The sequence below is a fragment of the Dipodomys merriami genome, unplaced genomic scaffold (assembly GCF_024711535.1).
Source record: "Dipodomys merriami isolate MVZ:Mamm:240054 unplaced genomic scaffold, mDipMer1.0.p SCAF_9, whole genome shotgun sequence".
Classification (NCBI taxonomy): Eukaryota; Metazoa; Chordata; class Mammalia; order Rodentia; family Heteromyidae; genus Dipodomys; species Dipodomys merriami.
In genome coordinates this window covers 36,772,852-36,799,469 of record NW_027206512.1, presented here as the reverse complement: position 1 = coordinate 36,799,469, position 26,618 = coordinate 36,772,852, and the positions used below count along the sequence as shown (strand labels likewise).

Sequence of the window (26,618 nt, the reverse complement as noted above, 5' to 3'; positions counted from 1 at the left end):
CCGGGAACTTGTGGCCGTGCGCCCCCCCCCCCTCCCCGCGTCCGTCCACCGCGTGGGGCGGGAGCGCGGCTCGGTTTCCCTTTCTTCGCCCAGCCGGCGGCGGGCGCGACCCCCGCGGCGGCGGCCACTCACCATATTACAGATGGAGGCGATGTTTCGGACAGTCATTAGTCTAAAGGTGGCAGCGATCCCGCACCGCCATCTTTACCAGGGGAAAAGAGGACTGGCCATGGTGGAGCGCCCGCGGCGGGGGAGGCCGGGCGGCGGCCGGCGGCCTGGGTCCGGGAGAGGAGGCCGGGCGGCGGCGGCGGCGGCGGAGGCAGCGGCGGCGGGAGGCGGGGAAGGGGAGGGCGGGAGGCAGCACGGAGGGCGGGGAGTGGCGGAGCGAGGGAGCCTGGGCCGCGGCCACGGGCGTCGGGAGGAGGAGGAGGACGACGACGAGCAGGCGGAGGAGGAGGGGCGGCCGGGTCCCGCGGGAGTCCGCCGGCCGCCGGAGCCCTCGCCTACCCCTGCCCGGTGACCGGTGCGCCGCGCCCCGGCCGCCTTTGCCTCCCGACGTCCGGCCAGCGGGATCGCGGGGCCGGGCCGTCCGCAACGCAGCAGCCGCAGCCTCCTCCCACCCCCGGCCGAACCCCGGAACCGCGCCGGACACCCGCTCTCCGTGCGCCGGGGAAGCCCGGGATGCCCGGGGCGGCCGATCGCCCCGGCCGGCGGAGCCGGGAGCCCAGTGCTGGCTGGCCCCCTCGGCTTTGCCTCCTCGAATGGATGTCCCCGCCCTGTCCCCCGCAGCCCCCCGGGGGTTCGTTCGTTCTTCCTTTTCCTTTCTCTCTCTCTTTTTTTTTTCTTGTGGAGGACCTTAGGGGCAGAGGTGACGAAGGCCAACTTGTAGTTTCTCCCCAGGGCTCATGCCAGTTGGCACCCACAGGAACCTGAGAAGTAGAAGTAAAATGGGGTCAGGACGTGGGAGTGGAGAGAGCCCTCGCCAGCAGCCGGCCGGCTGCCCGGTACAGGATAGGGTTCCGGGTCTGGGTGGAGGCCCGTTGCGGGGGCACTCAGGCGGTCTGTGGCATTAGCAGGTACGGAGGAAAAGTTCAGGTTCTGGGCAGCACTAGGCATTGTGCACCGAGTGGAAAGAACAAAACTTTTCCGCATGCTCGAGGGAGACGTGTCCCCTTCCCTGGGACTAACCCTGCTTAGGGATGGGTGCTGCTTGGGCACAGAGCCAAATCCAGGACCTCGCTTAGACAAGTTCCACTTCCGCATGCAAGGCTACAATTCAGTGCTTTCAACCGAAGAGCTGAACGAGAGGGACGTGATAAATTCTAAACCAATCCACCTAATGACAGAAGGACGTCGAAGACACAGTGATATCATTGAAGACAGCTACTGCAATAACCCAGGCAAACGGACTACGGGGAAAATAGTGTTAATACCCGTTAAGACTTCATAGCCATTGATTGCTGATTCTCCTAAGACCTGGAATGGAAACAGAAGACCCAGACTGCTACCTGAAGGCTTTGGGGTTTATATCCGCACTACATTTTTCAATAGATACAAGGACTAATATTCCCAACGATGTTAAGTCATCCTACCTAAATTCTATTTCCAAATAGGTCTCGTGCCTTCCAGTGTTCCAGTGTTCTAGATCTGCGCCCTTCCAGCAGGATGGAGAGGCTGTGGAGAGGCCTTGGCCAGACTCTCCAACAATAGCTAACTTTGATAACAATATGCGCTTTGATTTCTTACGATTAGTCATGACATTCTTTACATTCATAATCTTCTACCTCGACTCTTGCAGGTGGTAGACTCTGACCTCCTTTTGCAGATCCGTAGCATAAGGCTTGGCGATCATGCATCCCACCAGTTTACTAACCAGCACCATTGGGGAAGGAAGAGAAGACAGCCAAACTCTATGACAAATCAGACATGTCCACAGAAGTTTAAAGAGTTGAGGGTTGTCACCTAAGTGTAGGAGCAATTTAAAGGTTACAACTTGGATTTTTCCTAGGGATGGGATGGGGTAAGATAGGGGAGAATGAAGGATGGGATGACCCTGAAGATGCATTGTACTAAAATAACCTGACTTCTGGAATTGAACCATTTTATACAACTACTTAATAAAAATAAAACTTTAAAAAACACCTCAGGCGGGGTTGGGAAGGTGGCTCAGTGGTAGAGCGCTTGCCTTGCATGCCTGAGGCCCTGGGTTCGATTCCTCAGCACCACATAAGCAAAAAGAAAAAAGCCGGAAGTGGCACTGTGGCTCAAGTGGTAGAGCGCTAGCCTTGAACTGAAGAGCTGAGGGACAGCACTCAGGCCCAGAGTTCAGGCCCCATGACCGGACCCAAAAAAAAAAAATAATAATAACACCTCAGGCCTCTGAACTCAGTTTCACAGAAGATCCACTAGAAAGGCATTGGTTCAAAGCTTTAAATGTTATGAATGTTTTATACCATGATAAAGTTCACTATTTTTCCCAACATGGCCACATGAATTGTGAAGCCTACAGAATGGAAAAATACCTTCTGACACAATGAAAACTAAACTGTCTCTGCTTCCAAGTAGTCTCTTCACATCAGCAAGAGAACAGGATCTTTTCATGCCTTCTATCAGCCTAAAGTGTTCAATGCAGACAACCAGACTGAAACTCAGGCAGTCAGTCAGTTCCATACACAACAAATCAATTGAACAGAGCAGAGTTTGTCAGCTTCATGAATGATTAAATACATTTTACACTTCCACTGCATTGGTATTCACAAGTCTAAAGGGGAGAAAGCTTGAGCTGAAGAATTATAATGTTAGCTTTAGTCAGTGAGGAAGCATTATTCTGGGAGTGGTAAGAGGTAAAATTTTGAAAATGATACTGGCTGATAAGAGAATTTTGAGTAAAAGTGTCCCATGTATTCAGATCCGCTGGTACAAAGGCGTAAGGAACTAGGATGGAAAACACAGGGGCAAATGGAAGAATGGACACTGCATAGCCTTTATGAATTTGAAGGAGGCAGTCACTGTAGTGCTGTGCCTCTTACTACCCAGGGTGGTCTCCGGCATCAGCTGAGAGGTAAGCTTTACCCATCTGAGAATAAGCTAGACTCTACCCAAAGGTAGGACCAACAGCTTGGTAGTCGCTTAGCTATCATTCTCCTTCCCTTGTCTACTCTGGAGAACTTCCTCACTCTGGCTTTCAGACCCTGGGGCTCTCTCTAAGTTCAGGAGCAGTTGGAGGTTACCAACTCCAGGCTCTAAAGGAAGGGCCAGGATCCAGACCTGCCCAATGAGAGCACATCATGACCCAGACATGGGGGTTGGCCTCAACAAAGAGGAAGTAATACAAACTGAGCCAAAAAGAGTCAACCCTGGGGGGCTGGGAAGGTGGCTCAGTGGTACAGAGCTTGCCTTGCATGCTTGAGGCCCTGGGTTCGATTCCTTAATACCACCTAAGCAGAAAAAGCCAGAAGTGGCACTGTGGCTCAAGTGGTAGAGCGCTGGCCTTGAGCTGAAGAGCTGAAGGACAGCGCCCAGGCCCAGAGTTCAGGCCCATGACCAACAACAAAAAAAAGAGTCAACCCTGGGACTTCCGGGGAGAGAAATGCCCTCTTTCCTGAATTTACTGAGTGACTATGATGCCGATGTAGAGCTTTCATCTTTCCACTGATTGAGGATGCAGGCAACACAGTGAAAAGGAGCTGAGAATGAAAAAGAGATCCTACCATCATTTATCCAGTTGTGGCCCAATCTAAATCCTGCACTTTTCAGTAACTCAAACAAGTAATTTTTATTTTCCTTGGCTCCTGCAAATTGGGTGTCAGCTACTCACCACTGAAAGAATTTGAATTCACGTGTCTCCCTCTCCCTGAACTTCATTAGGCCCATTCTGTTTCCTCTCTCCTCTGCCTGGAAACCCATCTTTCAAGGTCTGCCTCCTCCAAAAGGCCTTCCTAGACTGTTCCTTCCAAACATCCTGCCTTACTCACCCCACCAATGAACATCTGCATTCAGGTGGCCACTAGTTTTATACCTTGCTAGTTTCCTGTCTGCTCCTCCACTTTTAGTGAACATCCACTCACCTTGCAGAGCCTCAGACAGGAGAGAGATGCTTTTGTTATACTGTTAGTGCTATAGCACTAGTATTCATAAATACATTCACCTTATGTAACTCAGCATGGAGGCCGTGGGTGGTTCAGCAGTAGACCCCAGTTAGGCTGCCATGACTCTGTCTGACCATGGGCAAGTTTCTCAACCTCTTCATGCCACAACTTCTTTGTTTATAAAATGAATACTCAGGAGGCTAAGATCTGTAGATCCTAGTTCAAAGCCAGCCAGGGCAGGAAAAATCCATGAAACTCTTATCTCCATCAGAAAACTGGAAGTGAAGCTGTGGCTCAAAGTGGTAGATCACTAGCCTTGAGAAAAAGAGCTCAGGGACAGCACCCAGGCCCTGAGTTCAAGCCCAACGATTGACAAAACAAGTAAATAAAATGAAGACAATACAGAAATCTTCAGAGTACATGTTGTTATTTCCTGCGAAATACGCAGGAAATAGAACAAGGTTTAAGAAACAATTAATCTTTTTGACTTTGGGCAAGTTTCTCAACCTCTTTACTTCTTTATTTATAAAATGAGTACTGAGGAGGCTGAGATTTGAGTATTGCAGTTCAAAGCAGCCAGAGCAGGAAAAGTCCTATTGTATCTTTGGAAGACGTAGTATTGAATCCCTCATATTAGAGGAGAGAAATCTGAGGCTCAGAGAGTGGTATAAGCATTATCTCTAGTGGGGCCTTTGAATTCTATTAAGGGCAGTGAATTGGGTGAATAGGTTAAGATAGACTCCATATGGGAATAGTTCATAAATTAAAAGGAGATGAGGGGACAGGCTTTAAAGATTCTGGCTCTGAAGGGAAGGAAGAACAGGCAGCAGACAACTGAAGGTCTCAAAAGTACACCCAGTAGGGGTGAAGTGTGGTTGGGGAGGTGGGAGGGGGATTTCTCCCTGGTCTACTTGGTCTGGCTCTGCCTATCTCTTCCAGCTTTGACGTCAAACACATCTAACCAGACTCACAACTCATCCCTACCATTTCTGTTCTAAGTCCACTGATCCCTCACAGTTCACTACCATAGAAGTCTGCTTTGTCTCATGTTCCCTAGGAAGTTCTAATCAAGGATCACTTTTGTTGTTGTTGTTCCTGGGGCTTGAACTCAGGACCTGGACACTATCACTACTATTTTCAATGCTAGTGCTCTACCACTGGAGCCACAGCTCCACTTCTGGCTTTTGATAGTTGATTTGGAGAAAGAGTCTCACAGATTTTGCCTGGGCTGCCTGAACTCGATCCTCAGATTCCAGCCTCCTGAATAGCTAGGATTACTAATATGAGCCATTGGCACCTGGCCAAAGACCACTTTTTTGAGATCTCTTTAGAGAGCTAGCGTCGTGTCTGGCACAGTGTTGTGTCTGGCACCTACACAGAAGGTTCTCAGATACATAGTAGGTCCTTATTCACCTGGAACTCTTGGTTTACAATATCAGAACCATTTTATTCACCATCTTGCTTCCTTAATAGTTTTCTCTCTGCTCTGAGTTCTGGTCTGAACTATATAGAACTGGCCATCCTAGCAGATGCAGGAGGGGCGGGGCTTAGGGAAATCATGTGAGGAAGTTGAAGCAACAGGGCTTCCCTAGAAATAAGACTCCCTAGAAAGAACAGGATTTAAGGGGAGATCTCTGACAGAAGCTTGAGGGAAGTGAAGAAAGAGATCAGTGAGTTTGCCAATGATTTGTTCCTTTCACCAAGATTATTAATGTGATGTTTGTCATCAAAACATGTAAGGTGGTCTGGGGGTCCTGGTCTAGCAAACAAAAGCAAGGCCTTAAGACCACGTGTCCTGGGACACTCCTGTAATCACAGCTAAGTGGAGGCCTTAAGTAGGAGGATCAAAGTCCAGGCTGGTCTCAGCAAAAAAAAAAAAAAGCAAAATCCTACCTGAAAAGTAACTGAAGCTAAAAGGGCTGAAGGAAAAGCTCAAACAACAGAGCACCTACTTAGCAAGTAAGTTCAAGATCTAAGTTCAAGCCCTAGTTAAAAACAAACAAACAAACAAATAAAATGGGGAGTGAATTGTAAGACTTGACGGGAAAGTTTTAAGAAAATGCTAGAAGTGGAGAGGGTCAAGTCTTTCCCTTTTCTGAGGAAACTACATAAGGCAGTAAGCAGGCAGGATTACATTGACCATTACCTTAAGGGGATTTGACTGCTCTGCTTGCTTCTAGGTCCTTCAGAATGATAGGCACATAGAAGGTGCTCAATACATGCCTTTGTTGATTGAGAGTCTGATAGAAACATTCGAGTTAGCAGAACATTAGAGTAGTTGGGTCAGATTTAGTACAGGGGCACTTACATTCCTTATGGTCCACAAATACAACTTTCAGTAAAGAGTAAGTTATTTCTTCTGGGTAGGCTATCCCGCCATATCCTCCCAGCCCATGTGGAGTATTTTCATCTCAACAACCCCCAACCTGCCAGCAGCAGCTGGTAAGAGGCAAAGCCACAGGAGATGCACTTGAGGCCTCTTCCCTCAGCCACACAGCATTTACCTTTCTCCTCTTTGGTCCTGTTCTTTGGGGAAGCTGCAAATCATGTGGCCCACCGAAAACAGGGTAGGACTATGCAGAATCTTCTCACTGTGCTATTTTGTCCCAAATCAGGTCAGGTTTCCACTTTTCCATTTCTTCTCAGAAAATAGTCAGGCGGGCACACTGAAGTTTTTACTTTGACAGCCTTACAATTGTCATTATCCTGCTGATGGCTGAGGTGTTCCATGCCCTGTAAAGCACCATACAAATGCTAGTCACCAACTGTGTTACCAGTGGCTAGACAGAAGTAGGCCATGAAGAACTGATGGGGCAAATGATGCATGCATTTGGTAAAACATTCATTCATTCATTTTGATGCTGGTACTGGGGCTTGATCTCAGGGCTTCACATTTGACTTGGTTTTTTTATTCTGCCTCTCTACCAATGAGCCACACCTTTACTTCCAGCTTTTTGCTAATTAATTGAAGATAAAGAATGTCACAGATTAGCCAGGCTCGGGTGGCTCACGCCTGTGATCCTAGGCTGAGATCTGAAGATTGTGGTTCAAAGCCAGCCCAGGCAGGAAAGTCCATGAGACTCTTACCTCCAATTAACCACCAGAAAACTGAAGTGGTGGGGCTGGGAAGGTGGCTCAGTGGTAGAGCACTTGCCTTGCATACATGAGGCCCTGAGTTCGATTCCTCAGCACCACATAAGCAAAAGAAAAAAGCTGGAAGTGGCGCTGTGGCTCAAGTGGTAGAGCACTAGCCTTGAGCTGAAGAGCTGAGGGACAGCACCCAGGCCCAGAGTTCAGGCCCCATGGCTGGACCAAAAAAAAAGGAAAACTGAAGTGGTGCTATGGCTCAAGTGGTAGAGCACTCACCTTGAGCTGAAGAGTGTAGGGACAGTGCCCAAGCCCAGAGTTCAAGCCCCACAACCACCACCACCAACAACAAAATAATTTCACAGATTATTCTGCCTGGGCTGGCACCATGATCCTTAGATCTCAGACTCCTAACCAGTGAACCATCAGCACACTGGCTATTTTTTTTATTTTTATTTTTGCCAGTCCTGGGGCTTGAACTGAGGGCCTGGTTACTGTCCCTGAGCTTCTTTTGCTCAAGGCTAGCACTCTACCACTTGAGCCACAGTACCACTTCTGGCTTTTTCTGTTTATATGCGCTAGGAAAGTACTCTGCAATTAAGCCACATTCCTAGCCCCTAGCTAAAAGTTTTTAAGAATTATTAGGACTTGGTAAGTGGACTTAACAGTCTCAAGAATACGAATGGATTCAAATGATGACAAATGGTTTAGGCTGTTTTTGATAAAATTCTGATTCAATTGGAACCATTAAAAACCACTGTAGAAGTTTCCATTTTAGGCACATTACACTTATTGCTATTCAGACTTATTGAATAAAAGAATATGGTAAAGCATTTGCCTATCCTGTGAGAGTCTTGGGTTTAACCTGTAGGAAACACCATGAGACTGTTATCTCTGATTAACCAGCAAAAAGCCTAGAATAGATACCTCAAGTGGTAGATTGCCAACCTTAAATAGAAAAGGCCAAGTAAATGTATGAGTCCCTGAGTTCAAGTCAGTATCAGCACCAAAAAATAAAATAAACAAACAAAACAATAATAAAATACAACATAGACAAGTAAATACTCAGAAACTATAAGCAATTACAGAGAAATAGCCAGTAAAAACCAATGTAGCCAGGCACTGGTGACTAATGCCTACAATTGTAGCTACTCAGGAGGCTGAGATCTGAAAAATCATGGGGTTTGGGAAGGTAGCTTAGTGGTAGAGTGCTTGCCTAGCATGCATGAAGCCCTAAGTTCAATTCCTCAGCCAGTTCATACCACATAAACAGAAAAAGCCAGAAGTAGTGATGTGGCTCAAGTGGCACAGTGCTAGCCTTGAGAAAAACCAAGCTCAGAGACAGTGCCCAGGCTCTGAGTTCAAGCCCCAGGACTGGCAAACAAAAACAAAAGCAAAAGCAAAAACAAAAACAAAAACAACCCAAGCAGGGAAGTCCATGAGACTCTTATTTCTAACTAACTACCCGAAAAGCTGGAAGTAGAGCTGTGGCTCAACTGGTAGAATGCTAGCCTTGAGCATAAAAGCTCAGTGACAGTGCCCAGGCCCTGAGTTCAAGCTCCAGGTCCAGCACACATACATAAAAATCAATGTAAGACAGGTACCAGTGGCTCACACCTGTAATACCAGCTACTCAGGAGGCTGAGATCTGAGGATTGCAGTTTGAAGCTAGACCAGGTAGAAAAGTTCCCATGAGACTCTTATCTCCAATTAACCACTCAAAAAACAGAAGTGGTGGCCATAAAAGAAATGTAAATCAGGGGCTGGGAAGGTGGCTCAGTGGTAGAGCGCTTGCTTTGAATGCATGAGGCCCTGGGTTCAATTCCTCAGTACTACATAAGCAAAAAGAAAAAAGCCGGAAGTGGCACTGTGGCTCAAGTGGTAGAGCACTAGCCTTGAGCTGAAGAGCTGAGGGACAGCGCCCAGGCCCAGAGTTCAGTCCCCACGACCGGATCCCCCCCTCCAAAAAAAAGGAAATGTAAATCAAAACAACACTGAGATTCCACATCACCCCAGTTAAAATGGTTATAATCAATAAATCTAGTAACAACAGATGCTGGAGGGGATGTGGCCAAAAGGGAACCCTCCTGCACTGTTGGTGGTAGTGTAAACTTGTTCCACCACTCCGGAAAGCAGTATGGAGGTTCCTCAAAAGACTACACATTGAGCTCCTCTATGACCCAGCAATCCTACTTCTGGGCATTTACCCAAATGATCACAAACAAGGCCATACTAAAGCTACCAGCACAGCTATGTTAAATGCCACATTATTCACCATAGCTAAGATAATGGAACCAACCCAGATACCCCTCAGTAGATGAATGGGTCAAGAAAATGTGGTATATATATTTTGTGGAATTCTATGCTTCCATCAGAAAGAATGACACCACCCCATCTGTTAGGAAAGACTTGGAAAAAAATCGTATTAAGTAAGCCAGACCCAAAGTAATATAGGTCCCATGGTTTCCCTTATAATGCAATAATTTGTATACCCTTAGGATAATCTTATCAAATGAGCAGAAAAGCTCAAAAGCTATCTACATATGATCATATAAGATGATGCTAGGACAACTATATTTATTGCAGCATTATTTACCATAGCTAAGATATGGAACCAACCCAGATGCCCCTCAGTAGATGAATGGATCAAGAAAATGTGGTACATATACACAATGGAATTCTATGCCCCCATCAGAAAGAATGGCATTGCCCCATTTGTTATGAAATGGAAAGACTTGGAAAAAATCATATTAAGTGAAGTAAGCCAGGCCCAAAGAAACAGAGGTCCCATGGTTTCCCTTATTTGCAATAACCAGTGTATGTCTGAGTCAAGCAAAAAAGATAAGTTGATGTTAGGGAAATGAACCCCAAGATAAGTATTCAAATGTTTTTTTTTCTTTCATGCGATTGTTTCTAATATATTTATAAGATGATTTCTTTGTTGCTTTGTATGTCCCTCCCCCATGGTATAACCCTTGCTTTCACTGTATTTGATGTTGGTATAATTTGTGGAGAGGAAGGGAAAAAACAAATTGTTTAAATAGGGATACAGGTGGACCCATTGCAACAATGAGATGTACAAGTCATTATGTCGAAAAATTAACTTTACAACTTTGGTGGGGGGGAGGGAGGATCGGGTAGGGGAGTGTATGGGAAGGGATGGGAAGGAGAAACAAAAGAGGAGGCAACAATGCTTGATAAGAAATGTACTGGTTATCTTGCCCATGTAATTGTAACCCCTCTGTACGATATTTTCACAACTAAAAAAAAAAAAGATGATGGATGATGCTAGGGGTTACGAAGGTGGCTCAATGGTAGAGTGCTTGCCTTGCATGCATGAGGCCTAGGTTCGATTCCTCAACACCACATACACAGAAAAGACCAGAAGCGGTGCTGTGGCTCAAGTGGTAGAGCTAGCCTTAAGCTGAAGAGCTGAGGGACAATGCCCAGGCCCAGAGTTCAGGCCCCACAATCGACAAAAAAAAAAAAGATGATGCTAAGCAAAATGAATCCTAAGATATGGACACAAGAGGTTTTTCTTTGTTGTTGTTGTTTTTAATGTAATATGTGATTTTACTCTTATGGTATATCCCTTGTTGTCACTGAATCTGATTTTGGTACCCTGCGTCTTGTATATACATTTATCTAATTTGGGGAGTGGAAGAATAAAAAAAATGCTGAAATAAGGACACAGGATGACCCATTGCAACAATGAGACTCACAAGACACTATGTTGGAAATGAACTTTACAACTTCGGGGGTGGGGGAGAGGAGTTGGGGAGGTGGTAGAGGGAAGGGATAGTAGGAGAAAAACAAAGGAGGGGGTAACAATGCAACAAGAAATGTAGTTATTGCCTTACTCATGTAACTGTAACCCCTCTGTATAGCATCTTTATAATAAAATTAAAAATTAAAAAATAAAATGGAAGTGGTGCTGCGGCTCAAGTGGTAGAGCATCAGCCTTGAGCATGAAGAGGCTCAGGGACAGCACCCAGGTCCTTAGTTCAAGTCCCACAACTGACAAAAAAAATTAATGTAAACTAGAATGATGGGATATTATAGTTATGTTCATCAAATTCAACCAATTTAGAGCCAAGACAGATTCAATAACACAGACAGCAGAACTACAAGTTTGGTCCATATACACATAGCCTTTTATAGCCTTCCTAGATTTTTTTTTTACATTCTTAAGTCTAAAATTTCTCCCTAAATTCAATTCAATTTCCCAAGGTTCAAAATAATTTCTAAGTGCTCTGAGCTAACCATGAAGAAGATCGGTATGTCCATATGTTATAGTAATATAGCCAGACCTTCTCTAACTAATTAGGAGCTGATTTTACACTGAAATCCAATCCTAACAGAACATGATATATGACTATCACTCTTCAGAGAGACAAAAGCAGTCTGTCTAAACTCCCACTACTTTCTCTGCCACAAGTCAGGGCTTGGAGTTATAGAAAGCAAACTATGTAATTTCCCTGCTCTCTTTTTCTCTAAGGACTCCAGGGAGACCTTACTCTGTAATAGAATAGCTTTCTTGTGGGAAGATGTCACCACTGGCTCACAATCCATAGTGCATGGACTTTGACTTATGGCACTGCACTGATCCATGTACATTCACCCCAAGCTGCTACAAGACAAATGGCTCACCACTACAGAAGTCTGGCCTCTGGCTACCAACCAGAATAAAGCTCATTTGTCCCTATAAGTTTTATGGTTTGAGTCTCTGCTTACAGCTGTGGTAGACCAGCTACAGATTGACATTTGCCCATCTCTCTTCTTGATTTGAGAAACATAAGTTTTCTTCTATTTCATTAGGGTATTCATTTAAAGTATTTATATCTTCTAAATCAAAGCTCCAGAATGGTGGCCCATAGATGTTCTAGTTTCACTGTGTTTAATTCCATTGGAATTAATGCCAACATATGAAATCTAATGAGTTCACCAAGTTCACATAAAAATTCTGCTTATCAGATGGACACTAGTGGCTCATGCTTTTAATTCTAGCTACTGAAGAGGCTGAGACCTGAAAATTGCAATTTGAAGCCAGCCCAGATAGGAAAGTCCATGAGACTTCTATCTCCAATTAACCACAAAAAGCTGGAAGTAGAGTCATTGACTAAGTAATAGACCAGTAGCCTTGAGCACAAAAACTAAGGGATAAAGCCTAGGGCTGTGAGTTCAAGCCCTAGTACTGGCATACACAAACACACACACACACACACACACACACACACACACACACACACACACACGCAGAGAGAGAGAGAGAGAGAGAGAGAGAGAGAGAGAGATTCAGATTGTCAGCTGCTTTTGAACCAAAAGCTTTAAACATTCAGGGTGGGCATTCCTGGTAGGGGCCAAAAATAGCTACTGGGTGGCCTCCTTCTGTGAGGACATATCTCCTTAACTCATCATAGTCCTTTGACTAGGCTCTTCGCTCTTTTTTTTTTCTTTTGTCAGTTGTGGGGCTTGAATTAAGGCCCTGGGCACTATCCTTGAGCCTGTTTGTGCTCAGGGCTAGCGCTCTATCACTTGAGCCACAGTTCTACTTCTGGTTTTTGAGCAGTTAATTGGAGTTATGAGTCTCACAATGCTTTTCTGCCAGGGCTGGCTTTGAACTGCGATCCTCAGATCTTAAGGCTCCAGAGTTGTTAGATTACGGGCATTAACCACTGGCACCTGGCTAGGCTCTTCACTCTTTTATACTATTTACCTTGCCCCTATAGGCATTCAAAATTCCATTTCTGTCCTAATCCAATAGTTCTAAGGCCAGGCTCCTGCCTGGAGGCATTGGCAGCAACTTGAATAATTTTACAACAAGCTTCATGGAATTGTGGCTCCTGCAAGGCCCTGCTGGGTTGTCCAATCCTGTCATTGCCATGCCCTTTTTACAAGCTGATATTGATACCAAACTCTGCTGACACATGATGAGTCTGATTCATCCAGAGTTCTGGGACTTCTATTATGCATCCACAAACCTGATTCCCAGTCCCTCTTCCCAAACACATGGGCAGAAAAATGCTGAGAGCTGTAGTTCAGCTTTCTCTAATTTGTATGAAATTCAATTGACAAGGAGATCTGCAAGTTTGAATCTTTTTTCAAAGCATTTATATTCTCCCCCTCCTCCTGTGAGTCAGTGCATTCAACAATGCTATTTAAAATTCAATCACTAAGGCAAATTAAATTATAAAAATGGATCATCACTTTTATGGAAAACCAACTAAACAAATGTTTTGTTGAAAATGTCAAGCATTAGGGGACTTTAATATGGAAAGCATTGTCCATAGGAGAGACGAGCAAGTCCAAAACAGAGCAGATGACAACAGTGCTAATTGATATTTCAAATAAGAATGGCTGTCATGTCCTGATAGAAGAGGTACTGTGTTACCTGATGAGATGACACAAACCATGCCATGAGGGCTTCAGGGCCCAGGGGACTGCAGCTTGCAGAATATAAAGCTGTGGACACAGCAACACTGTGTCCCTGACAATACACAGGGGAAATTAGTTCGCTGCCATAGAGAAATACATTGCAGAGGATCTAATGTGGTAGTAAAAGTACCCAAGAGTTCCAGAAATAGCAGGTAGTAAGAACTCACTCATGTCCATCAAGACTCAATCTTGAGGCCTGTCATGTGGCTCCTGTTTGCACTCTCACCTACTCAGGAGGCGCAGAGTGGGAGGATTGTAGTTCAAGACCAGCCAGGGCAAAAAGACCACATCTCAACCAAAAAAAGGTAGCCATGGTGACCTACGCCTGCCATCATAGCTAAGCAGGAAGGATAGGTAGAGGAATCACAGTCCCAACATCAACTCATGCAACAACATGAGGCCCTACCTGAGAAATAAAGCAAAAACAGGACTGGGAGTATGGCTGCCTAGCTAGCACAAGACCCTGGGTTCAAACCCCAGTACTTCCAAGAAAACAAACAAACAGAAAAAAAGAGTCCAGCCCTCCAAGGAGTCCAGCATTGCCAGTGTAGTAACCCCACTTTGTTTCATTCCTTGATAACTCCCACTTCTAATCCTGAATCTCTGGCCTCCAGAATGTTGTCTGCCTGGTCCTGACCACAGCTGAAAAGAATCCCTGCCCCAGTGATCTTTGAGCATCTGTAAACTACCACCTGCGTGTGGTTCTGATCTATATAAACTCTGCCCCACTGGAGGTCAGGGCTCCTCTTGGTCTTTCTGGGATGAGGAGCCACAGCCAGCCAAAACTCCTTGTCACTTTTGCCTGTGCCTCCATGGATTTTCTCCACTCTGAGGTCATTACACCAGTCCTCCTGAAAAGGAAAAGAATCAGGCTGTCCACCCTGAATTCTCTGGTTGATATTCTGAGCTTATTTTAGAATAACTAGTCAATGTGTAACCATTAGTCCTTTTTTTTTTTTTTTTGGGTCCGGTCGTGGGGCCTGAACTCTGGGCCGGGGCACTGTCCCTCAACTCTTCAGTCAAGGCCAGTGCTCTACCACTTGAGCCACAGCGCCACTTCCGGCTTTTTTCTGCTTATGTGGTGCTGAGGAATCGAACCCAGGGCCTCATGCATGCAAGGCAAGCACTCTACCACTGAGCCACCTTCCCAGCCCCATTAGTCCTTTATTCCCAATCTCTGATGGGATTGCCTCAAGGGGCTATACATTTCATAGATTGATCTATCTATCTATCTATCTATCTATCTATCTATCTATCTATCTATCTATCTATCTGTCAACTATCTCTTGCTGAGGGTTAAACCCAAGGTCCTATGTATGCTAGGCAAGCAATCTAAATTATACCTCTAGCCATTTTGTTTTCTTTTTTAGTTTATTTTTGAGATAGTGTCTTGCCATTCCCTTTGCCTAGGCTACCTCCTAAATAGCTGGGATTTTTAGGTGTGTACCATCACAACCATTTTAGAAATCTCTAGAAGAGAGTGACAGCAATTCAGACTCCAAGGACATGTTCCAAAAGACTCATCTCTCACCCTAGGGGACTGTAACTGACACATCAACCAGTGACACCAGGAGCTTCTGATATGCTGGGTTTTCACTTGTACACTTGTACTTTCAGAAACACTATCTCAGAAGGCTTATGCCAGCATTTCATGACTCTTATCTCCAGAATTTATTTTATGGTATGTTGTGTTATTTTTTGCCAGTCCTGGGGCTTGAACTCAGGGCCTGGGCACTGTCCCTGAGCTTCTTTTGCTCAAGGTAGCATTCTACCACTTGAGCCAAACACCACTTCCAACTTTATCTATGTATGTGGTACTAAGGAATCAAACCCAGGGCTTCATGCATGCTAAGCAAGCACTCTACACTAAGCCACATTCACAACCCCAGCATTAATTTTAAAATCATTCTTTTAATAAAATGGCACAAATTAAAAAGATTCTGGGAGTTGGAGGCATGACTCAGTTGGTAGAGCACTAGTCTTGAGCAAAAAACTCAGGGACAATGCCCAGGTCCAGAGTTTAGGCCCCACATGACTGACCCCCCCAAAAAAATAATAAAATACATAAATAAAATCTCAGGGACAGTGTCCAGGCCCTGAATTCAAGCTTTGGGACATCTCTATCTCTCTCATAAGCAGAAAAAGCCAGAAATGATGCTGTGGCTCATGTGGTAGAGCACTAGCCTTGAGCTGAAGAGCTGAGGGACAGTGCCCAGGTCCAGAGTTCAAGCCCCACGACTGACCAACAAACAAATAAGCAAACAAAACAACAACAACAACAAAAAGATCAAGCAAGGCTCACACCTATAATCCTAGCTACTTAGGAGGCAAAGAGCTAAGGATTCTTTTTGGAAGCCAGCCTGCACAGAAAAGTCCATGAGACTCTTACCTCCATTAAACCAACCAAGAAAAAAAATATCAAGAAGTGAAGCTGTGGCTCAAGTGGTACAGTACCAGACTTGGGCAGAAAAAATTAAGGGACAGTGCCCAAGCCCTGAAGTTAAGCCTCAGTCAGTACTGTCATGAAACAAAACAAAACAAAACAAAAAGATAAGAGAGAAAGAAAAGAAAAAGAACAAAGAAAACTCAAGACACAAAAGGGAGGTGTGAGGTTAAAAGAAGAGACTCAACTATTGGAGCCAAGATGATTTTGTAACTTTTTTCTCTGGAATTCCTTATGCGTACGCAGTTCAAGCTCTTGTCAGAAGCTAGAGGGAATGGCATGGATGGGGTTGTGGGAGGTAGGAAGGCTGAGACCCAGAATGAAAAGTTCAGCTCTCCATGAGGCATGTGGTCTAGGTGCTCTACTTAGGCCTCCTTGCCTCAGTTTATAATTCTAAAATGATGATAGGCCGGGCGCTGGTGGCTCATGCCTGTAATCCTTGCTACTCAGGAGGCTGAGATCCGAGGATCACAGTTCAAAGCCAGCCTGGGCAGGAAAGTCTGTGAGACTTTTATCTACAATAAAACTACTAGATAACTGGAAGTTGCCCTGTGGCTCAAGCGGTAGAGCGCTCGCCTTGAGCTGCAGAGCTGAGGGACAGTGCCCAAGCCCAGAGTTCAAGCACCACTACTGACCAAAAAATAAAAAATAAAAAATAAAATGATGATAGTAGTATTTTTATATAAAGGGCTTATTACTATGAATGACTCTTAAATGTGCATTCCATGTTGTTAAAATTCATCCCTGGCCCAAATTACATATCTCCTTTGAACAATTGTTTAAAGAATTGGAGATAATGTGTCTAGTCACAGTAAATGACTTTTGCTATTGCAATGCCAGAGAAGTTGGTCAGAGTATACCAAAGAATTAAGGAAAAGTATAGCCAGAACCAGCTCTTAACGAGTGTGAGGAAAGAGTACAAAGGGTATAAGAAAGAAAGTGCTGAAGGAAAAACTAGGGAAGGGCAGAGACTCAGATACTCAGGGGCAAGGAAGAGCTAAAAAGGGAGTCAAAAATTGTGTAAAATATCAGAGAAGCTATATAAATTAGGGTCATTGGATTTGCTCATTATGAGGCCAGTGATGACCTTAGGATGCAGTTTCAGGAAAATAGGGATGGCAATGACTTCTGGGTAGAACGAATCAGGCTGAGATGAGAGTAGAGGAGATACATACACACACACACACACACACACACACACACACACACATTTAATGTTAGTCACCCATTTTCCTTTAAGTCAAAGGAATGGTTTTAACATTTCAAATGAACTGTATTTGTTATCTCTATTGAATTAAGGATTTGGCCAGAGGGGTGAACATTTTAGATTGCTCCTAAATTCACATTAAATATTTTATTCATTTATTTACTTATTTTTTGGTCAGTTGTGGGGCCTGAACTCTAGGCCTGGGCGCTGTCCCTCAGCTCTTCAGCTCAAGGCTAGTGCTCTACCACTGAGCCACAGCGCCACTTCTGGCTTTTTTCTGTTTTATGTGGTGTGGAGGAATCAAACCCAGGGCCTCATGCACACAAGGCAAGCACCATACCACTGAACCAAATCTCTTTCCATTTTTGTCACCTAATTTTGGGATAGAAATATTTTTCATGGGGCTGGGAAGGTGGCTCAGTGGTAGAGCGCTAGCCTTGAGCTGAAGAGCTGAGGGACAGAGCCAGGCCTAGAGTTCATGCCCCATGACCGGCCCCCCCACACACACACACACAAACCCAGAAATATTTTTCACAATTGTCCCCAAATCCCACCAGGTTGCCATTGAATTATTGGATTAAGTTACCTTGCTTACCTCTTCTAAGAGTCTTCCTTTGTAGCTTGGCCACATTTACTAACACAGAGTTAAGGGTAATATCTAGACATTATCAAAAGGGACAATAGGGAGAACAGATTCAGATTAGAGCCAAGTTCGAGCTAGAAAGGTTAAAGGGAGGCTAGGAATATGGCTCAGTGGCTAGGAATATGGCTCAGTGGTAGAGTGCTTGCCTAGCATGCATGAAGCACTGGGTTCCATTCCTCAGTACCACATAAACAGAAAAAGCCAGAAGTAGCGCTGTGGCTCAAGTGGTAGAGTGCTAGCCTTGAGCACAAAAGAAGTTCAGGGACAGTGCCCAGGCCCTAAGTTCAAGCCCCAAGACTGGCAAAAAAAAAAAAGAAGAGGAAGAAGAAGAAAGATTAAAGGGACAGTAAATTCACTAAATTCACAATCCCTCTGCCATTTCAACCAAATCCTATGAATGTTTGCAAAGAGCTGTCTGTCACAGTTTCTATTTCTAAAGTTTCTTCAATTTCTTCTTAATATTAAAGGGTTAAATGACTCCTTACATCAATAAGATTCTGTCATTTCCCGGCTCAAAAACACATACATCCTGCATGCTCTGGCTTCAATCTATCTTTACATCAGGCCACAAAGATCCTCAGTCCTCAAGTTCCATCACACTTTAGCCAGTCAAGCATTTTCCTGTGTGAGAGCCCAAAAAGCAGAGCTGTGAGATCCGAAAGGACCGGGAGTTTGGAAGACCTTCTCCCAAAACACTCTCAGAGCACTGAGAGTTTCCTGGAAAGGTCAATCAGGCCTGGCTTCACAGGAATTCAGATTTCTATCCTGGGTGTGGACTAATTCTACTCTAAACTTCTTGGGAGCTTGTGGGTAGACTAAGGTTTATGTAAATTGTAAGCTATTTACTGGCTCCCATTCTCAAGGTAAGGAAGTGGTCTACCACAAAATATTGCCACTGTTTGTACCTTACTTTCTGCAAACTATCCTAGAAGAAAGCAATAAAAAACCTTGGTGAATGGAACCTTAGGATCTGAAGCTGGCGGAGGGCTACAGGTCCCCTGGTACCCGGAATCTCCATTCCAGGACCTGTCTCCCTTATTGCCTTGCTCCCGGTAAAGGTGGGTTAAGGGGCAGGTGATGGTGTGCACCATAACCGTTCCCTGTTGGAGCTCTGAGCCAGCTGCAGATCTTCCATTTCACCCAGGCACCCATTTCCAACAATCAAATCTATTTATTGGATGGTCTCCCTGCTGCAACCCCCACACCAGGGGAAAGGTAATGCAGCATGGTGAGGGCCTGTGCTTTCGATGGGCTTGGGTGTACATCCCAGGACCACATTTACTCTATAATCTTGGCTAACGTGCCCACTTTGTTTTCTACCTACGATTTGGGGGATGCTAGAAGATTTTGAGGATTCATTTTGTTAACAGATAGTCAGCACTCACTCCACTTGGGCAGGCATATGGCTGCCAAGTTTGAGCCGGTCACTTTTGGCAAACTGCCTACCTCACCCTCCCCGGCTCACATCCTCTCGGTTAATTACACTGTATTGGTTGAGCACTGTAAATGAATGGACAGGGCACATGCAGAAGGAGGCTGGCCCATCCGAGCTTAGAAAAGGCCACGGTAGTGTGCTTCTTGGACAAGAAGACATGATCTAAGTCCCGAACGCACACGGAACGAGTTTTAGAGAAGGGAATCTAAGAGATATAGTCCAGCCCAGTGTAACCACAGGGGTCTCTGAGGATTGGGAATGTGGCTTAGTGGTAGAGTGCTTGCCTAGCATGCATGAAGCCCTGGGCTCCATTCCTCAGTACCACATCAACAGAAAAAGCTGGAAGTGGTACTATGACTCAAATGGTAGAGTGCTGGCCTTGAGCAAAAGAAGCTCAGGGACAGTGCCCAGGCCCTGAGTTCAAGCCCCAGGACTGGCAAAAAACAAAAACAAAAAAAAACGAGAGAGAGAGAGAGACAGACAGACAGACAGGACAGACAGACAGACAGACAGACAGACATAGAGACAAGACAGGCAGGCCAGAGAGAGCCAGATCCACCATTGGGTTCCTGGTTCCAAGTAGGATGTAGTGCCCTGAATCAAACCCTGTCCCGCCACAGCCAAGCCACAGCAGACCAGAGTCAGCCCGCAGCCAATGGCCTGATCGGTCCCCCTGAGATTTCCTGACGATTGGCTGTCGGTCAGTGGTCTCTTCCTGACTCCGCCCAAGCCGAATCTTACCGAGGATTGGCTGCTCTCCCCGCGGTCCTCCCTCTCATCCCGCCCCTTGCCGAGCTGTCCGGTGATTGGCTGTCCGGCGCTCTGGGGTTCATCCCTGCCCCGCCCGGCTGTCCTAGTCTCTGCGCCGCGCTCAGGCCACCGGCCTTTTAGTCCTGCTCTTCGGTCGTGAGTGATCGCAAGGTCTGATCAGCTGGGGTGGCTTCCTGGGAGGCTGGGGTAAGAGGCCTGGATTCGCCCCGCGTCCCCTCGAGCTTTGCCCGCCTGGAGCTCCGCTGCTCCTGGCGGCCAGAACAGAGGGGTAGAGCAGTTCTCGGCGGCCCGGGGGTCGGGCGGCCGTGCCCGGCCCGGGGCTGCGAGAGACACACGCCGCGCCCAGCGCCCTGGCTGGTTCCGGGTCTGGAGCTGGGGAGACAGCACCGCGCCCAGGGTCCCGGGTAGTCCGGGGTAACAAGTCTGCGCTTTACCTCCCCAGGGCCGGCCCTCCAGAACCCCAACCCCGGCGGACCTTGCGCCCCTGGAGTCGATTCTAGCCTCCTAAAGATGCAGCCTGATTCCGACTGCAGGTACGTCCCTTGCCTTTGAGGGAAATGACAAAGCCAGGCGGGGAGCACGTGGCCCCGGGTAGGCAAGGCCGGGGGGGGGGAGGGGAGCGGTGTCTGCTGCTCGCTCGCGGTGATCGAAGGCCCTGATCGAAGGCCCGGCTTGTTAAAACGGCTGATTTCACGAGGTCTGTTTAGAAAGCACAAAACTTCTCAAGCCGCCCTTTCCTGTGCCCTTTTAAGGTTGACCCGTGTCTTAAGAGGCTAACACAGAAGGGTAAATGAAATCTCCATAAAACCCAGAGATGAGGCAGTAAAACTCCTCTTTGGATCCTGTCTGGAGTTACAACTGAATCAAGAAAATTACAGTTGCAACATATTTCTAATGTTCTAATATTTATAAAGAAGGGGATACATTGAAGCTTTTGCTTCCTAGACTTTCGTGTTTTGAAGCAGGGAAATGTAGACGTTTAGGGTATTTGGAGGAAAATCTAGAACACACGTACATAAGGCCTTAGCGATAAAGCATGAACAATACTGAAAACATAGCTCTGCGTTTTTAATGCTTAAAATATTTTTATTCGTAGGTTGAAAACTACAAGCCACAGAATGCTAAGATGCTGGGATTCCTACGATTCCAACTGGATTACACATACCATTACAATAAGAACATGCAGCAAATAAGATGGTATAGTAGACATAGTAACTTAAGGGCCCATGTACTGTTCAGGACAATGCTGATGGTGGCAGGGACACATGGCAGTTGCTCCAAGTACTCCTTTTATTTATTTAACTCAGTTCTTGAGGTTGGTACAATGATCTCATTACAGAATAGTGCAGTGGTTTAGGGCCTTATATTTATCCAACTTGGTTGCTATGTGATTAATGGAATCCCTTAAGATTCCATATCCTGATCAAACAACAAGAACTAAACAGGTTAGTCTACTTTGGATTGGCAAAGAAGAGCTGTTAAGAATCAAAGCTCTGGCCAGGCACCAGTGGCTCATACCTGTAATCCTAGCTACTCGGGCCTGAGATCTGAGGATTTTGGTTCAAAGCCAGCCCTGGCAGGAAAGTTAGTGGGACTCAGAAAACCACAACCCCAAGTGCTGCTGTGGCTGAAGTGGCAGAGTGCTAACCTAGAGCTGAAGAGCTCAGGGACAGCGCCCAGAGTAAAAGCCCCGCGACTGACGAAAAAGAGAATCTAAGCTCTTTGTGGTTTTTAATTACATTGAGTCTAGTTTTTAGCTAGAGCTCTTGGCAAGCAAGAGCCCTGAGTTCAGTGTGTAAGTAGTGAAATCAGGTATAAAAGAAACAAATAGGTAACCACCACTTGAGCCACGGTGCCCACTTCAGCTTTTTTTGGTTTAAAGTGAGACCTAAGGTTCCCTCAAAGAGGAGTAGATTTCACACAGGAAACAGCCATGTGAAGACAAACTGGACACAATATTTGTGTTTCCTAAGGGACTATGCACTTCATGAGAGCCAGTAAACCAAAACATTTCTATTTCAAGTGGCAATTTATTGTAGCAATGCTTCCCACAGGAGAAATGAGGCAGTTGAAGTTTTATTTAGATTTAAGACCTAAAATGCAAAAACAAGAGCCTTTTGAGTCAATTTGTTTTTTATTCTTACAATTTTTTGTTTACATAGTTTAAGGTACCACTTTAAAAATAATGTACACTGCTCTCTAGGCCATACAGCTTGACCATGAACTAAAGTGCTACCATTTGTCCATAAATAAGTTGTCTCACTAGGTTTATATCCTAAGGAGTGTTTATATTCTGAGAAAGATGGTATGTTTCCTCTGACATGTAGAAATTAGATATAGAATGCACAAGGATATGAACTATATAGAATTATATAGATAACAGTGAGACTAAAAGGATACTGAGGAAGGCACAATGCCTAAGTGCCTTTTCATATTTACATAGTGATGTACATACTGAAAGAAACTGCAAGTTGTGTGAATAAAAGGCTTATTTTTCTTTCTGGGTGTTTTTTCCTTGATTCTGTAACTTCAGGAGGGAACAGAACTGGGAAAGATGAAAAAGTGCAGCTGTGGAGCTCACTGTCCATTGACAATTGGGGGCACAGAAGAAAAAGGAAATATGCCCTTTACCTGACGTAATTGTAATCCCTCTGAACATCACCTCTATAATTTTTTTGTTGTTGTAAAGGTGATGTACAGAGTGGTCACAGTTACATAAGTCTTCTCAGCACCCACTATCAGGCTACCTTAAAAACGGGTAAGGAGACGGGCAAGGAACAACTAACACTACAATGATAAGGAGCATGCATACAGAAGTCTCCTGTAGCATAGTTTAGACATGCCCTTGGCTCCAGTACTGGGGTTCCAGCCCTTTTGCTTTGGTTAGTTTTCAGGTTGATCTTTGAGTCTTTGCCTGGGGCCATTCTCAAACCCCTACCAGAGTTGGAGTTAGACACCCCATACACCTGGCTCATTGGTGAGATCTCCCCAGCTGGTCTCTGCTGCCTCTGCTCATGCCTTCCAGGAAGCTGAGATGAGAGCTACCATACTCCCAGCCGTTTTTTGAGGACCCCCCCCTCAACTTTTTTTCCCAATGACACCATTTTTACTTTTCCCCAGGGATGGCATGGCTCCAGTCTTTCCCTTGCTATTTTCTCTGGTCTGTACGAATCCCTATAATGTTTAGGCATGTTGCTTTGCCAAGAGCAGGAACTGGATGTGTGCTGACCTGTTCCCTGGGGGTTGGCATCAGCACTGGGAGCTAGCAGTAGCGGGAGCCGGGCCCACGCCATAATTTTACCCCTCTTTCCCCCTTTCCTGAGCCTCCTTGGGTTCTAGACTAGCGCCTACCACTTAACCCAGAGGCCTCCGCGGGGCCTCGGCCCAGGCCGTGGGCACCAGTGCCCGGCCCGGCCCTCTGCTGCCGGGGTTCTCGCCCCAGGGGCGCTGTGGCCCTGGCTCTAGATCCCAAACAGGGATCCGAGGAGTGGCGGCTCCGTTCCCCACTCGTCAGACACCCCCCAGCCCAGCGCCACTTCAAGGTCCCCGTCCTCTGACCTGCGGAAGGTCTCAAAGGAGAAGGCGTTTTGGAGCGCAAGGCCATGCCGGACAGAAGCGGTGTGGAGACCTGTACTGTCGCGAGAGGTCAGGCACGCCCCTCACGGGCTACGAGAACTGAGCTACGTCTGCCAATCACCAAGTGGGGGCGTTTCTCGGCGCTTATTGGTTCATCTCGGGCCCTGCCCCGCGTCGGAATCCCCGCCCTCCCCGTGGCCCCACCCACTCCGGCTACAGCCCTGGCTGAGCTGAGGTGAGGAAACCACAGCCCCTGCATCTGGTTTTTCCCGTTCCGGGAACTGGAACTGCAGCCTCCAGAAGAGCCCCAGCTCCTCACCCGCCGCACCTGGGGCCCGTTGCTCCTCCAGATCTTACCTTTTCTCATGCTACCCGATACTCTACCCTCACCAGTTCCTAAACTGGGAGATGGTTTGGGGGAGGCAAGAAATCCATGTGTTTCTCCCCAGGCCTAAACTCAGCAGCATCTCGCTTCAGGAGCATTTATTTGGGGTCGGGGAGGAGTGGAGGAGACAAACACAGCTGAACTCCCTTCACATATTAAATCATCAAAACAGTGCCCAAGTAGTTATAGCTACTGTTAATATTCCCATTTTTTCAAGCAGGAAAAGGAGGCGGGGATTTCCTAATGTTAGTCTTATCGTGTGGCTTTCTAAAATATCTACCATGCTGTTGTTTTAATCACTGTTGCTTTTGTTTTAATTCAAACCTCTCATTGTTTGCTTGGATTACTTCTACAGTCTGGTAACTCCTCACAGGTCAAACTCTGGTAATCTTCCTAATGTAAATCCGATCATGTCTCAAATCCCCCTCCAGTCTCTTAATATCAAGCTCTTCTGTTTCACCTTATTGCTTACAGGTTCTAGCCAAGACTGCTTTTTAATTAAAGTGCCTTACGCTGTAGTTAATAAGTGCCCCCGTTATCAATGCACAGTCTGTCAAAATGTCACAAACTATCATACACAACACAATCCGAGCAACCTCAAATAAAGACCCTAACTAGCATCTTAGTTCAGGCACTAATTACTCTTCTCTACCCAAAGGTGACAACTACCCTGACTTTTAAAGCCCTTTAAAGTAGTGTATATAATATTATATTAATTAATATACTATTAATTAACATTTATATTAGTATTAACATATTACATATATAAATATAATCTCAGTCCTGGGGCTTGAGTTTAGGGCCTGGGCACTGTCATTGAGCTTCTTTTGCTCAAAGCTATTACTCTACCACTTGAGCCATCACTTCCAGCTTTTTTCTGTTTCTATAGTACTGAGGAATCAAACCCAGTGCTTTAAGCATGCTAGGCAAGCACTCTACCACTAAGCCATATTCCCAGCCCACCATTAATATTTTATAAAACTTGCTTTATGATATTTCTGTCCTTTCCTGTATCAATGTTATTTTATTTCAAAGTAAATAGCAATACATATTTATTCCTCTAAATTCAGCATGCACATCATTAAGGATGATGGTTTCTTTTGATATTCAGTGCATATGAAATATACAAATCTTCAGCATACACCTATGAGTTCTGGCAAATGCATTTGTTTGTGTAACTCAAACCTCTTATCATGTGTATGTTATATTATCACCCTGGGAAATCCTTCGTTTTCCCTCTCATTTCCACTTTCCGAAGGATAACTCACATACTGAGGCAACCGTCCCTCCACAGTAGGTCAGTTTGCCTATTTCATTTAAGTGGAATCACAAATATGTGCTGAGGAATCGAACCTAGGGCCTCATTCATGCAAGGCAAGCGCTCTACCACTGAGCCACCTTCCCAGCCCCTTAGCACATTTTTAAGTATACAAAATAGCACTGTTGTCTGTTTGGAATGTGAAAATGTATTCTTTGTCAGAGAGAGAAAAAGAGAGAGATAATCTCTTATACTGGGATCCTTTTTGTTTTATTAATGTCATTTGAGGAACAACTTTTCTAATTTAAAAATAATCCAGGGCTGGGAAGGTGGATCAGTGGTAGAGCGCTTGCCTTGCATGCATGAGGCCCTGGGTTTGATTCCTTAGCACCCCATAAGCAGAAAAAGCCGGAAGTGGCTCAAGTGGTAGAGCACTAGCCTTGAGCTGAATTGCTGAGTGACAGCGCCCAGGCCCAGAGTTCAGGCCCCACCACCAACAAAATAAATAAATAAAATAAAAATAATACAATTTATTCATTTTACTGTCAGTACTTTTTGCTTTATTTTTTTTTATTTTTATTTTTATTTTGGTCCAGTTGTGGGGCCTGAACTATGGGCCTGTCCCTCAGCTCTTCAGCTCAAGGCTAGCCCTCTACCACTTGAGCCACAGCGCCACTTCCGGCTTTTTTCTTTTTGCTTATGTGGTGCTGAGGAATCGAACCCAGGGCCTCAGGCATGCAAGGCAAGCGCTCTACCACTGAGCCACCTTCCCAGCCCCACTTTTTGCTTTATTTAATAAATGTTATTTAATAAATCTCTGACTACTCCAAGTTATAAACAGTCCTGCTATATTTTCCTCTCAAAGTTTTTTTTTTTTTTTTTTTCTTAGTTTGCTCATTTACATCTTCCATCCATTTGGAATTGATGGTGGTGAATGGTAAGAAATGGAGATCAGGGCAGAAAACCTTATTCTGTATGGATAGCCAACTGTTCCAACATGTTGAATTTGAGCACAAAGCAGGACCTATGCCTATAATTTCAGCTACTTGTGCAAGATGAGGAGGATCATGTTTGAAACTAGCCCATCAGAAAATTAAGGAGACTCCATTTCAATCAATAACTGGACACACTAGTACATGTTTGTCATTACATCTACATGGGAAGTGTAAATAGGATCTAGGTTCAGTTCAGCCTAAGCAAAAGTGTAAGACCTTATCCCCAAAATAACTAAGGCAAAAAGGATTGGGAGTATTGCTAAAGAGCACCTGTCTAGCAAGCAGGAGACCCTGA

At 45.4% G+C, this 26,618-nt stretch overlaps 1 protein-coding gene, 1 long non-coding RNA gene and 1 other non-coding gene across 5 annotated transcripts in view; 2 read left to right on the top strand and 1 right to left on the bottom strand.

Annotated features, from left to right (window-relative positions):
* Window positions 1–341, bottom strand: part of Usp46 (ubiquitin specific peptidase 46) — a 68,571-nt gene extending 68,230 nt beyond the window's left edge. The window contains exon 1 of one of the 2 annotated variants that reach the window (XM_070012931.1): window positions 133–341. Coding sequence is in view for 1 of the 2 variants with exons in the window: in XM_070012932.1 (XP_069869033.1) it covers window positions 133–168 (36 nt within the window). In the remaining variant the exon portion in view is untranslated. The remainder of the gene's footprint in view (window positions 1–132) is intronic. The other variant, XM_070012932.1, reaches the window with a different exon arrangement.
* Window positions 342–20,171: 19,830 nt separating this feature from the next.
* LOC138820610 (uncharacterized) lies at window positions 20,172–21,293 on the top strand. 2 transcript variants are annotated; one of them, XR_011369935.1, is made up of 3 exons: window positions 20,172–20,259; window positions 20,552–20,642; window positions 21,206–21,293. It is a non-coding gene; the product is annotated as an uncharacterized lncRNA (long non-coding RNA). The 2 variants fall into 2 exon arrangements; XR_011369934.1 differs by having other exon boundaries at window positions 20,222–20,295.
* Window positions 20,849–20,969, top strand: LOC138821147 (small nucleolar RNA SNORA26). The gene has a single exon (XR_011370084.1). It is a non-coding gene; the product is annotated as a small nucleolar RNA SNORA26 (small nucleolar RNA).
* Window positions 21,294–26,618: the final 5,325 nt, after the last annotated feature.